The sequence below is a fragment of the Babylonia areolata genome, chromosome 25 (genome assembly GCF_041734735.1).
Source record: "Babylonia areolata isolate BAREFJ2019XMU chromosome 25, ASM4173473v1, whole genome shotgun sequence".
In the NCBI taxonomy this organism is placed as follows: Eukaryota; Metazoa; Mollusca; class Gastropoda; order Neogastropoda; family Buccinidae; genus Babylonia; species Babylonia areolata.
The window spans coordinates 4722501-4737500 of record NC_134900.1 but is presented as its reverse complement, the minus strand read 5'-3'; the positions used below and the strand labels follow the sequence as shown (position 1 = coordinate 4737500).

At 42.1% G+C, this 15000-nt stretch overlaps 1 protein-coding gene across 1 annotated transcript in view; it reads left to right on the top strand.

Moving 5' to 3' along the window:
* Positions 1 to 15000, top strand: part of LOC143299651 (copine-8-like) — a 44154-nt gene that overhangs the window by 11910 nt on the left and 17244 nt on the right. The window contains exons 5-12 of the mRNA XM_076612961.1: positions 14 to 53; positions 1420 to 1496; positions 3918 to 3943; positions 6364 to 6496; positions 8135 to 8239; positions 11207 to 11248; positions 12323 to 12398; positions 13081 to 13134. Of these exons, the coding sequence (XP_076469076.1) occupies positions 14 to 53; positions 1420 to 1496; positions 3918 to 3943; positions 6364 to 6496; positions 8135 to 8239; positions 11207 to 11248; positions 12323 to 12398; positions 13081 to 13134 (553 nt within the window). The remainder of the gene's footprint in view (positions 1 to 13; positions 54 to 1419; positions 1497 to 3917; positions 3944 to 6363; positions 6497 to 8134; positions 8240 to 11206; positions 11249 to 12322; positions 12399 to 13080; positions 13135 to 15000) is intronic.

The following is a 15000-nucleotide window of genomic DNA, read 5'->3' as shown; positions in this document are numbered from 1 at the left end:
GTTTGTGTTTCAGATACGATGTGGATTCTCAAAGCTCAAAACTCCAAGACCATGTGAGTACGGATCCATGCGGACAGTGGCAGTGCTGACTTCTTAGTCTGAGATGTCACTGAGGTCTTAGAACCCACCTCATTCTAAAGTAGTTTCCCCCTTTTCCTGCCCTTACATTTCAGTCTTCAGTTGTTCTCTGGTTTTCAGTGAATATGTATTTGTTCTTCTTCTTCTGCGTTCACTTGTATGCATACGAGTGGGCTTTTACGTGTATGACCGTTTTTACCCCACCATGTAGGCAGCCATACTCTGTTTTTGGGGGTGTGCATGCTGGGTATGTTCTTGTTTCCATAACCCACCGAACGCTGACATGGATTACAGGATCTTTAACGTGCGTATTTGATCTTTTGCTTGCATATACACACAAAGGGGGTTCAGGCACTAGCAAATCTGCACGTATGTTGACCTGGGAGATCGTAAAAATCTCCACCCGTTACCCACCAGGCGCCGTCACCGTGATTCGAACCCGGGACCCTCAGATTGACAGTCCAACGCTTTAACCACTCGGCTATTGCGCCCGTCAAAAATATGTATCTGTAAATATGATCTTTTCCTTTCGTTTGATTTCATCCCTCAGAGTTACACGTGCATATGAATGAGTGGTGTGCAAGCGCTTGGATTTATCTCTGTCCAAGAATCAGTTCAGCGTAGTATTAATATTTTCTGTCATTTTGACTATTAATATTAGTTTTAGTATTATTAGAAGTAGTTGCAGTAGTAGTAGTAGTATGTGTATTTGTATTTGTATTTCTTTTTATCACAACAGATTTCTCAGTGTGAAACCCGAGGGAGAGCGCGTCGCTATGCTACAGCGCCACCCATTTTTTTGGTATTTTTTCATGCGTGCAGTTTTATTTGTTTTTCCTATCGAAGTGGATTTTTCTACAGAATTTTGCCAGGAACAACCCTTTTGTTGCTGTGGGTTCTTTAACATGAGCAAAGTGCATGTTGCACCTCGGTTTATCGTCTCATCTGAATGATTAGCATCACTCAAGGTCTAGTGGAGGGGGAGAAAATATCGGCGGCTGAGCTGTGATTTGAATCAGTGTGCTCAGATTCTCTCACTTTCTAGGTGGACACGTTACCTCCAGGCCATCACTCCACTCAACTAACATTAATTAATAATCATTATTATTATTGTTATTATTATCATCATTATTTATTCGTTATTATTGTTTTTATTATCTTGTTCATGCCCTTTAAAGGTAGCCATCACTGAAATGACGAAAACAATGTCAGTGTCAGTCTCTCCTTTTTTTAGTTTTTATTATTCTTACTGCAGTTTGTTTGTCGGCGTTTGCTGTGAAGCCCTGTGAATACTGACAAAGAGACACTGGCAGTGGTGTTGTTTTCTCTGTGTGCGGTCAGGACTTCCTGGGGAAAATGGAGTGTTCTCTTGGAGAACTGGTGAGCTGTCCAGGATCCAAAATGGAGCAACCGCTCAAGTGAGTTTTGTGAGGGAGAGAGAGGAGAGGGAGGGAGACAGAGGAAGAGAGAGAGAGACACAGAGAGAGAGAGAGAGAGACAGAGAAAGACAGAGACAGAGATACGGATACGGATAGGTTATTCAATAAAGGCCATGGCCCCTCATGAAGGGGGTACGGTGAACCAACATTCAAAATCAAAATCTTATCAATTACGAAAGTCAATGATAAACTGCAAATGATGATCTACAAATTGGATAACGCACAACTAATAATAATCAACTACGTAATACACTGCGAAACTCAAAGCATCATGTAAGTAAATAGCAGACTGTTTTATATTAGTTCCATTAGTTGATGACATAAGCATGGCAAGGCGAAATAGAGAAGGGTGTCCATAATATTTTTGTGGAATCAGCTTATGTCTAAGATCATTCAAAGCAGGGCAACACAACACAAAGTGAAGTTCAGTTTCTTCAGCACATCTGCATAAAGAACAACTAGATCAGTGGACTTTCGATAACGATAATGATGAAGAGATATGTCGGAAATTCCTAATCTGAACCTGGTTGTGATATATATCAAATGCTTTTCCATTTTCATTGACAGATCAGTAGGAATAGAGTACACAGAAATGAACTGTCGAGAGAGAGACCCACACACAATGACAATGACAAAAGTTTTATTGAGGGTAGAATGGATAAGCTGGAAGCTTCTTTACACCATGCCCTCACACACGCATGCACACACATAATATGATAAGTGAAATAAGTGTGAATAAATAAATGACATAGAACAAACCAAATAGATAATAATAGATACATAAACAGATGAATCAAAGTCTACAATTACGGAAACATCATGAAAATCATACAAAACATTGCCACATGAAAATCTTCAAACACACACATGCGTGTGCACACACAGGCATCATACACATGTACTCGAACACACAAGTACATAGACATGCACATGCATATTTACACTCGCCTTTTTCCTTCCTTACACACAGTTGGAGAACAGAGAGAGAGAGAGAGAGAGAGAGAACATGTCTAGCTTTGAAAGTGCCTGTCTCATGCAAGTGATACGTGGTCACCATCAGAATCCATCGTGGTTGAACTGAAGTAGTGGCTTAGCTAGCATAACACAAACATGCCTACCATCCCAATTAGTCTTTTTTGTATTTTTTTTCCCCCCAAAAAAAACAAAAAAATGTCACCACACTTTGGAAAAAAAAAAAGTGGATGTTCCACACACACAAAACAAGGGCAGCGTGGGGTTGATTTTTTTAGATGATCGCGTTGGTTGCTTAGATGTGCCAGAATTCTGTCAGAACAGGAAATTAAGACAGGGCACAAAATGAACTGGCAAGCATACAGTAAATAGTGCAGGGCATGAAGATGAGTACATGTCAGACCAGTTTCAGTTTCAGTAGCTCAAGGAGGCGTCACTGCGTTCGGACAAATCCGTATACGCTACACCACATCTGCCAAGCAGATGCCTGACCAGCAGCATAACCCAACGCGCTTAGTCAGGCCTTGAGAAAAAAAAAAATATATATACATAAAAAAAGAACTACTACTACTAATAATAATATGTATAAGGCGCAAAAACTTGATGAAGTCAACTACAAGCGTACATAAATAAATAAATAAATAAATAAATAATTATTATTAAAAAAAAGTCAGAACTACACTGAAATTACTAAGCTGTGACGAAGAAGATATATGCAGAATGTCACCCAGGGCAAGATCAGTGCAAGCGTCCTCAACCATTCTGCAATGAGCTCAGAGCCTTTGTTTTTTTGTACTGGTCTGTAAATGTGCTGTTCTGTGACTGTGAGCGAATGCCATGTGGTATTTACTGATAATTTTGGTTTCTTCCAGATTTTTGGAGGCTGTAGTACTGATAGTCCGATTCTGAGACAGGTATATCTTACTGATAGATTCTGAGACAGGTATATCTTGCTGATAGTCCGATTCTGAGACAGGTATATCTTGCTGATAGATTCTGAGACAGGTATATCTTGCTGATAGTCCGATTCTTAGGCAGGTATATCTTGCTGATAGATTCTGAGACAGGTATATCTCGCTGATAGTCAGATTTTGAGACAGGTATATCTCGCTGATAGATTCTGAGACAAGTATATCTCGCTGATAGTCAGATTCTGAGACAGGCATGTCTGGAAGTAAAGGCTCAGGCTGAGAACGTGCCTTCAAAATCAAGTCATCATCCGGGGCATTCCTTGCATGTTTTCCAGTAGCAGCTGTAAATTGCACAAGCACTGACACACATATGAACGCATGCATGCACATGGGTGCAAATGCTCTCTCTCTCTCTCTCTCTCTCTCTCTCACACACACACACACACACACACACACACACAACCTCTTCCCTATTTTTTTTTCCTTTTTTAAACCAACTCTTTCATTCTGTTTTCAGGGGAGGTGGACAGGGCCAGATTACAGGTGAGTTATAATGATTAAAACATACTTCTGTCTGGTGAAAGGGGAGGTAACCTACTTCCGGGAGGTTATCGGCTGTAGCTACTTTCGTTTTCTCCGCATAGGCGGGTAGTAGTTTGCACAGGACAGGAATCAGACCCCTGTCGGAGTCTGCACTAGTGGGTCATGGTAAGTATGTTACTTAAACGTAATTTTAGGAAGAAAATTTCCTTTCTATCTGGTGAAATGGAGGAAAAGAACTGGTGAGTTACGATCATACGATCATTACAATATACTTCTGTCTGAAAAAACAAGGGGAGAAACCATAGGTGAGATATGTTAATTTCAATAAACTTATGTCTGGAAAAATTGGTGTTATGATGACTGCAATATTTTACAATATTATTGAATAATAGTCAGTCGTGTCTGACTATGACCATCAGAACAGCAGAGGAGGCAACTGCTGTTCCGACTATTTGGGCTAGAATTTGATTATAGTGGAGAGTGTCTTGCCCAAGTACATCCCCACTCTCTCGGCCAAGAGGGTTTTAGGACAGTCGGCGTTGGGATGGTTCCCAAAGGCCAACTAGCCCCCAAGGCTGCAGCACTAAGAGCCAGTGTAACTTTGCCTCCTAGTCTGACTATGACCATCAGAACAGCAGAGGAGGCAACCGCTGTCCCAACTATCTGGGCTAGAATTTGATTATACTTTTAAAGTGGAGAGTTTCCTGCCCAAGTTACATCCCCACTCTCTCGGCCAAGAGGGTTTTAGGACAGTCAATGCTGGGATGGTTCCCAAAGCCATCAAGCCCCCAAGACTGCAGCACTAAGAGTCAGTGTAGTCTTGCCTCCTCCTTTGACAGTTATAGTCCTTCACAGAAGACTAAGCTGTAAATGAATTCCCATTATAAAGAGGGCGCTAGCCAGGGGGACAAAGGGGACGTTACCTACTTCCGGGAGGTTATCGGCCGTAGTACTTTCATTTTCTCCGCATAGGCGGATAGTAGTTTGCACAGGACAGGAATGTCAGACCCCTGCCGGAGTCTGCACTAGTTGGGTCACAGCAAGTATGTTATTTAAACGTAATTTTAGATAGAAAATTTCCTTTAAAATGGAGAAACCATTGATCATACAGCGTTCGCTGAGCTGTTGGCCCAACTGTAAGCTTAAGTCAATCTGTGATATAAGCTGAGTGTGATTACAATATATTTAACATAAAAGGGGGGAGAAGCATTGTGAATTGGATGAAAATATACTTCGGTCTGAAAAGAAGGAAAAATGTTAGTGAATTATGTTGATTTTAATCTACTTGGAAAAAATTAAATCACAAGTTTAACCCTTTCACCACCAAGCTTGCATTTATGCACAGGCGTGGTAGAGGACACATGTCACTGAAAGGTGACCATTCATTGATCTGTTATCCATGAACCTACTGCTCTTAATGTTCGGTGGTAGGATAGGCCATATTTTCTATACATCGGAGGGGGAATCCCCAGCTATTCTTAGCCACTGTCTTTTGTACTCTAAATTGACTGGCGGTGAAAGGGTTAAACATTTACAGTATAGTTCTGAATTAGGAAAGGAGAAATATATTGGTGAGTAGTGAATTCATACAATACAGTGTTTTATCTTCAGTTTAACGTCTATTCACTATAAGTGTTTTTAGATGGAAATGAGTAAAGAAGTGGATAAAGGAAAAAGAATGCATGTGAATATTAATGTAAAAAAAAGTATTCATGTTATGCATCAGAGGAGAAGTATATTATAAGAAAAAGGTCTAAAGAGATTGTGGTGTGTATTGAATGAGGTGTCATGGGAAGGAGAATATGTATATGCATATCAACAAGTATTAACCTACAACAGTGTAAATATAAATAACAACATTAATTATAACCCATCAAAGGAGGATACCAAACTGGACTGGAGTTTAAAATTTCCGAAAACATTCTAAGCAATGAATAATCATTCAAAATCTTTTCAGTGGCTAATGAAATATTGGAAGAAAAGTCATCAACTACATAATGCAGTGTATTTGTATTTCTCTTTTTTATCACAACAGATTTACCTGTGTGAAATTCGGGCTGCCCTCCCCAGGGAGAGCGCATCGCCACACTACAGCGCCACCCTTTTTTCTTTTCTTTTTTCTTGTGTGCAGTTTTATTTGTTTTTCCTACCGAAGTGGATTTTTCTACAGAATTTCGCCAGGAACAACCCTTTTGTTGCCGTGGGTTCTTTTACGTGCGCTAAGTGCATGCTGCACACGGGACCTCAGTTTATCGTCTCATCCGAATGACTAGCGTCCAGACCACCACTCAAGGTCTTGTGGAGGGGGAGAAAATATCGGCGGCTGAGCCGTGATTCGAACCAGCGCGCTCAGATACTCTCGCTTCCTAGGCGGACGCGTTACCTCTAGGCCATCACTCCACTATGTGTGTGTGTTGCAGTGCGGTGTGAGGAGGTAAGCACAACGAAGGATGAAGTGACACTACAGCTGGCAGCCACCAAGCTGGACAAGAAGGATTTCTTCGGCAAGTCAGACCCCTTCCTGCTGCTGCACCGGGTCAACGAGGACCGCAGGTGAACGCACACACACACATGCATGTACATATGCATACACACACACACACACACACACACACAAGCATACATGTACATACGCATACATGTACACACACACACTTACACGCACACATACATGTATATACGCATACATGCACACACACACACACACACGCACGCAGACACACACGTACGCACATGCACGCGCACACACACGCGCACACACACACACTCACATGCTCATTAGTAGGCACACACATTGGCATGCACATATGCACATACACATGCACACAGAGACATGCATGCATGTAAGCATGCACACAAATGCACATACACACACACAATGACACACATGCATGCACACACGCGCACGCGCGCTCGCGCGCGCGCACACACACACACACACACACACACACACACACACACACACACACACACACACACACACACCCATCTATTCATCCATCCATCCATCCATATATTCGTAAATACATACAGATATACATATGTACATACATACACACACACACACACACACACACACACACACACACACACACAGATACATGCATACAGCGCGCGTGCGCACACACACACACACACACATACGCACACACATATGCACACACACACCCACATAGAACTGTGATGACATGGTCCATATCAGAGACATGTCATAGATTTATTTCCTGTGGTAGAGTTGTAAATGTACACATTTTCTTTTTAACATTGTTCTGTTGGATGCAAAACACAACACTGATTGATAAGGTAGAAAGCGTACAACTTCAGTCAAACCTGCCTGAAGGCTGACAAGTTTCTGAACCCATCCACCTTTGCAGTTTCCTCAAAAAATAGAAACCTAAACCATTCTGACACCACTGGAGGAGAAGAGGGGACCACACAGCTGTGTGGGTTCACCGTGACTATGGCCATGGAAATACGGTGTCTCTAAAGTCTGGCATCATATTCATTTTCTTTTCAGGGTGGGGAGAATTTTTTTTTTTTTTTACTTTACTGACTTCTTCGGAGGAACATATTGAAGTCTGAAGGGAAGGGCAGTAACAAATGGATCTGTTTGGGGGGGGGGGGGGGGGGGGGATACAGGGGTACAGAAAGAAAGGAGAGGAAATGATGATGGAAAACAAAGAGAAAGAAAAAACAAAGAAACGAAACAGAAACAGAGAAAACAAAAGAAAAGAAAAGAAAGTCTTCCAGGGATGCTGAGAGCAGTCCTGCACATTTGTAGAACTTAGACGCATCCTCTGATTTCTCCTTTTCATTAAAAAAAAAAGTTACAGGGGCCAGACATAATTTGACAACAAACAAGAACGCCAGAGAATCAACAGACAGGCAGAAAATACGGAAAAAAACGTAGCCGTATGAAGAGCACAGGAACAGGAGTCATAATGGCTGCCGGAAAAAGAGGACACTAGTCAGGGGGGCAAACGGGAGGTTACCTACTTCTGGGAGGTTATCGGCTACTTTCATTTTCTCCGCAAAGGTGTATAGTAGTTTGCACAGGACAGGAATGTCAGACCCCTGCCAGAGTCTGCACTAGTGGGTCACGGTAAGTATGTTACTCAAACGTAATTTTAGATAGAAAATTTCCTTTTTGAACATGGAGTTGACTTGAAACCCTGTGGTGTGTGTTGACAGCTGCACGGTGGTGCACAAGACAGAAGTGGTGCGGAACAACCTGAACCCCGTGTGGAGACCCTTCACCATCTCCGTACAGGCTCTGTGCAACGGAGACCACGACAGGTGGGCACGCAGGCTGAGGTGTACACTTGTGTCTTATGAACCTTGCGTATGTGTCTTGCTCACTGCTTGCACGCACACTGCACACATGTGGACTGTCTTTCATGTGTGTGTGTGTGTGGACAGCTTTTGTGCATCCAGGATAGGTCTTCATCTCTGTACAGGCTCTGTGCAACGGAGACCGCAACAGGCTGAGGTGTACATGTGTCTTTATTATTCTTTTTTGCTGCCCCACCATCTGCACCGTTTCAGTGGCATTTCTCTCATGCCACTCATTCCGAGTTCCCCATACAGTCACACCTGGGTTCATCTGTCGCAGTCCCAGTGCCGGCAGTCCACTTTGAATCATCAGTATCAGGTCGCCAGGAGGCCAAACACCAGAGGAGACCCTGCACTGCTGCTGAGTCACTTCAGCAGTGGTGTACATGTGTGTCTTATGAACCTTGCATGTACCTTGCTTAGTGCTTGCACACACACGTACATGCACATGGACTGTTGTCCATGTGGTGTGTGGACATTTGTGTGCATCCAGGCTAGGTCTTCATTTCTCCCAGAGGACACAGTCCTGTAACAGGAGGAAGGTTGCTTCATCGTGCTGATGAGAGACTGCAAGCAGAATGGCTGTGTGTGCGCTTATGTGTGCGTGTGTGTGGAGGGCAGCTGCCGTGTACGTACATATGTGTGTTAAAATGTATGAATGCATTGTGTGTGTGTGTGTGTGTGTTTGTAGTTTGTTAGTCACATTTTGGTGTGTGTACGTAATACTGATATTATGTGTTGTGTAAGTAAGTGTTTTGTAAAGCACCTAGAGCAGATTTCTGGATAGTGTGCTATATAAGTATCCATTATTAACTCTCTCCATACGAACTGCGAAAGAGACGACGTTAACAGCGTTTCACCTCAATTACCATCATCAAAATATTGCAGTCGGAAGGCTCTTATACTGAAGAGGTAAATGTTGACAAAGAAAACCACAATTCTTACGACAGAAGTTAAAGGTTGGGTCATTCAGACACCCACTGGACATCCGAGGGGTCTGTGTAGAGGAGAAGAGAGGACTGGCCGTACTGAGTGAGTTAAGAATGTATAATACCTTGACTGTTGAACCGGTGTTGAATGATGTACACAGTGTGGCATAAACTTGAAAGGAAAGTTACTTTGTTTTGTGTACTTCTCAACGGTGTCATGAATTGTTTTTTCTGATCAAAAGTAGTGCAACCCCAAGAGCAAGAAATCCAAAATACAGAGCAGTGACTGACTCCCTGACATGTAAGGTCTGTCCTATCTCAGTGAGGTGACTGCCCTTCACTGATGAGTGGAGTGATGGCCTAGAGGTAACGCGTCCGCCTAGAAAGCGAGAGAATCTGAGCGCGCTGGTTCGAATCACGGCTCAGCCACCAATATTTTCTCCCCTTCCACTAGACCTTGAGTGGTGGTCTGGACGCTAGTCATTCGGATGAGACAATAAAACGAGGTCCCGTTTGCAGCATGTACTTAGCGCACGTAAAAGAACCCACGGCAACAAAAGGGTTGTTCCTGGCAAAATTATGTAGAAAAATCCACTTCGATAGGAAAAAACAAATAAAACTGCACGCAGGAAAAAATATAAAAGAAAAAAGGGTGGCGCTGTAGTGTAGCGACGCGCCCTCCCTGGGGAGAGCAGCTCGAATTTCACACAGAGAAATCTGTTGTGACAAAAAGAAATACAAATACAAATTCAAACACATGTCAGCAGCAGAGTTGAAGTGGATTTTGATTCTGTTCCTCTCCTTCCTTGATGTCCTTCTCTTGTGCGATGTAGATAGAAATTGACTCAAGCAGTGATGGGTGCAATAGCCGAGTGGTTAAAGCGTTGGACTTTCAATCTGAGGGTCCCGGGTTCGAATCATGGTGAAGGCGCCTGGTGGGTAAAGGGTGGGGATTTTTACAATCTCCCAGGTCAACATATGTGCAGACCTGCCAGTGGCTGAACCCCCTTCGTGTGTATACGCAGGCAGAAGATCAGCTACTCATGTTAAAGATCCTGTCAGCGTTCAGTGGGTTATGGAAACAAGAACATACCCAGCATGCACACCCCCGAAAGCGGAGTATGGCTGCCTACATGGCAGGTTAAAAACGGTCATACACATAAAAGCCCACTAGTGTATATAAGAGTGAATGTGGGAGTTGCAGCCCACGAACGCAGAAGAAGAAGAAGACTCAAGCAGTAGTGCAGGGTCTCCTCAGGTAGTGGCTTCCTGGCGATAAACGTGTGTAGTGAGTGCTGTGTGTTCACAAGAGCATGCACATTGATGTGTGTGTGTGTGTGTGTGATGCCCTTATTTTCAAAATAACATTGATAATATGAATTCAGGATGAGATGATTGTTGATGGTAAAATCTACAGATTCTTGTGCAGATGTGTTTTGGGGACTCCTTTTTATTTCCTGAATGTTTATGTCAGGATTCTAGAGCAAATGCATTTGCGGAATTTATATACCTGGTACAAATATGTAAAATGCATACACAGATATGCACACATGGTCGCACATGCTTATACACACGTGTATAAAGAGAAAGGGAAGTTTGAGGCAGCTAAATATTTCATGTGTGCAAACAAATGACAATGAATCAACTGTTTGTTTCAGTGATGCACAGATTGACAGTAGATAATTTATAGTTAAGTTAAAGTCTTGAGGTGAAGTTGTCCCTACAATAGGAAGGCTTATTGTATGTCTGGTGTGTGTGTATGTGTGAGTGTGTGTGTGTGTGTGCGTGTGTGTGTATGTGTGTGTGTGAGTGTGTGTGTGTGTGTGTATGTGTGAGTGTGTGTGTGTGTGTGTGTGAGTGTGTGTGTGTATGTGTGTGTGTGTATGTGTGAGTGTGTGTGTATGTGTGTGTGTGCGTATGTGTTTGTGTGTGTGTGTGTGTGAGTGTGTGTGTGCGTGAGTGTGTATGTGTGTGTGTGTGTGTATTGTTTCTCTGTGTGCAGATCAATACAGATTGAATGTTATGACTGGGACAGCGATGGCAGGTATGATTCACTGAACAACTGGTCAGAAATAAGTTTCAGATTTCATATATAGCCCTGTACCTCTAACTGTGGGTCAGTTTTGTGGCCCAAACCAGCCACTGCGGTGCAGTGGTCAGCATCATGGACTGGTGGCTGAGAGGACCTGTGTTCGAACCTTACCAGAAGCGTATGATTAGTGAGATTGGCTTGCCCATGGCCAGTTCCAACCCAGAAACGAGTGTGCTGCAGGTTCAAGAAAGACTGGGACTAGACACCTGTTTTCTCTACTGCAGGATGTGTCTTCAGGAGTGCTGCTGAAGTTTGTGGATGAACACTGCAGGTGTCTTGTTTCTCTCAGTCCTGGCCTTTCCTTTCCCCATCTCATAGTAGGAGGAGGAGGAGGAATTTTGTTTAATGTCCTGTTACACATATCGGTGATTGAAGACATTTTGTTATAGTATTAAGGTATACATTTGAGTTATTACTTAAGGGACTTTGTTAAAGAGAAGTCGTTAATCTAGCAAACAAAACAGCTGATGATGAATGCAGAAAGTCAGAAACATCAGCGTTCTCAGTCACTTGTGATGACACATTTTCCTGCAGGTAAGGCTTCATCAAATCACAGTCAAAAATTATATGCTTAATTGTCACATTACTGAAGCATATGCACTATGACTTTAGAGCAATGGTTAATCCATAATGATTTAGATAATAATCTGAAAATTATCTCATATGACTAACAGTGAAAAGATGTAAAATTCAATACTACTGCTACTGCTGCTACTACTACTACTGCTGATACAGAAGCCCTTGTCTTGTACATTCACACCACATCTGTTTTGAAATCCATGCATGTTGAAGCTTTTCACAACTACAACTCTTCAGACAACACTGAACCGAAAATGGCTTGATCCAAGGGGAACAATTATTTTAAAATAGCCAAGCCAGAAACAAAATGAAACGAGAAACACTCTTTAGATTTTTTTTTTTTTTCAACATTTGTTTGATTTTGTCTTGTGTAAGTTTGTATACTGATCTAATCAATCCAAGTTTAATTTGCAGTCTTTACAGAGGTTTTAATGTTTTACGTTTCAGCCACGATTTTATCGGAGCCTTTTCAACAAACCTGCGAGAGCTGGCCCACAGTGCAGCAGAATCGAACACATTTCAGGTGATGGTTTTGATGGCAGTGTTCAAAAGACCCTTGTTTCAGTTCACTGTATTTCCACCCATGTCTTCTTTCTGTTTGTCACTTGTTATTCGTTTTACAGAAACTTCAGATTTATGTGTATTTGTATTTCTTTTTATCACAACAGATTTCTCTGTGTCAAATTCGGGCTGCTCTCCCCAGTGAGAGCGCATCGCTACACTACAGCGCCACCCATTTTTTTCTGTATTTTTTCCTGGGTGCAGTTTTGTTTGTTTTTCCTATCAAAGTAGATTTTTCTACAGAAGTTTGCCAGGAACAACCTTTTTTTTGATGTGGGTTCGTTTACGTGCGCTAAGTGCATGCTGCACACGGGACCTCAGTTTATCGTCTCATCCGAATGACTAGCGTCCAGTCCACCACTCATGGTCTAGTGGAGGGGGCAGAGAAATCTGTTGTTGACACAGAGAAATCTGTTGTGATAAAAAGAAATACAAATACAAATATTGATGCAGAAAAACTGCAGAAAATATGCAGAAATTGGTGGGGGTTTTTTCCTTCAAAATGACACGTCAGCGCAAAGGTCTCCTTTTTTCTGAGGTTGTACATTGGCTTTTTTCCCTTCCTTTTAAAAATTTTTTTTTATTGCAGTTGTTATTTTGTATTTCTACTACATGCTAAGGTCTGGCTGTGTATGTGTGTTCAGGTGATCAATCCTAAAAAGCAAGCAAAGAAGAAAACGTACAAGGATTCCGGCCAGGTAAGTGGGTTTTATTTATTTCATTCATTTTCTGGTTTCATTTCATGTCTGATGAAAAAGTTATGGCCTTTGCTTTTGTGACTCTAATTCTTTGTTATTCTAGGTTGTTTGTTTTTACATTTATTTGCTTATTTATTATCATTGTTGTCTTATTTATTTATTTATTTATTATTATTATTATTTTATTATTATTATTATTACTACTACCTTTTTTATATTATAATTATTATTTATTTATTTATTTATGTAAGCTTATCTATTATTTATTCACCTTTTTTTTTTCTTTTTTTTTTCTTTTTCTCAAGGCCTGACTAAGTGCGTTGGGTTACGCTGCTGGTCAGGCATCTGCTTGGCAGATGTGGTGTAGCGTATATGGATTTGTCCGAACGCAGTGATGCCTCCTTGAGCTACTGAAACAGAAACTGAATCTAGGTTGGGAATTTATGGGAAGCCTCTGGGTATACACAACAAGTGCTTGAGCATACGGATGGGTGTGGCCGTTGCTGTGAAAATTCATGTAGCAGATTGTGATCAGTCGTTCATTGACAGTCACTGAGTTAGTCACATTCAGGTTATACACTGACACCATCTCTGATGTGTTCAATGGTTAATGGGGTTCTTTTTCCTAGGATAGTGGTGGAAGGGACCTGTCCATGTTTAATGATTAATGGGGTTCTTTCTCCTAGGATAGTGGTGGAAGGGACCTGTCCATGTTTAATGATTAATGGGGTTCTTTCTCCTAGGATAGCGGTGGAAGGGACCTGTCCATGTTTGATTGTTAATGGGGTTCTTTCTCCTAGGAAAGTGGTGGAAGGGACCTGTCCATGTTTAATGATTAATGGGGTTCATTCTCCTAGGATAGCGGTGGAAGGGACCTGTCCATGTTTGATTGTTAATGGGGTTCTTTCTCCGAGGATAGTGGTGGAAGGGACCTGTCCATGTTTAATGATTAATGGGGTTCATTCTCCTAGGATAGCGGTGGAAGGGACCTGTCCATGTTTGATTGTTAATGGGGTTCTTTCTCCGAGGATAGTGGTGGAAGGGACCTGTCCATGTTTAATGATTAATGGGGTTCTTTCTCCTAGGATAATGATTGAAGGGACCTGTCCATGTTTAATGATTAATGGGTTTCTTTCTACTAGGATAATGATGGAAGGGACCTGTCCATGTTTAATGATTAATGGGGTTCTTTCTCCTAGGATAGTGATGGAAGGGGCCTGTCCATGTTTAATGATTAATGGGGTTCTTTCTCCTAGGATAATGATGGAAGGGACCTGTCCATGTTTAATGATTAATGGGGTTCTTTCTCCTAGGATAGTGGTGGAAGGGACCTGTCCATGTTTAATGATTAATGGGGTTCTTTCTCCTAGGATAGTGGTGGAAGGGGCCTGTCCATGTTTAATGATTAATGGGGTTCTTTCTCCTAGGATAGTGGTGGAAGGGACCTGTCCATGTTTAATGATTAATGGGGTTCTTTCTCCTAGGATAGTGGTGGAAGGGACCTGTCCATGTTTAATGATTAATGGGGTTCTTTCTCCTAGGATAGTGGTGGAAGGGGCCTGTCCAACACCACACTGACACCACCAGAACAGCAACACATTAAATGTATTGTGAAAACGCCAGTCTTTATGGTGGAGGTCTGTGATGAAAGGGCTTTTCAGTATCAAGGTTATTTTTATCAGTTTTAATTTTCTTCTTCTTCTTCTTCATCTTCTTCTTCTCCTCCCCTTCACTCTGTGAAGAGTCACTGTGTTGCCATACAAAAGAACGGTTCACCAGACATCTCCAGCTCTGTCCCTTGTATGTGAACGAAAGCCTGGGTCTCTGCAAATGGTTTCGCCTTGGCCAAAGGAATGATTCAGCGCT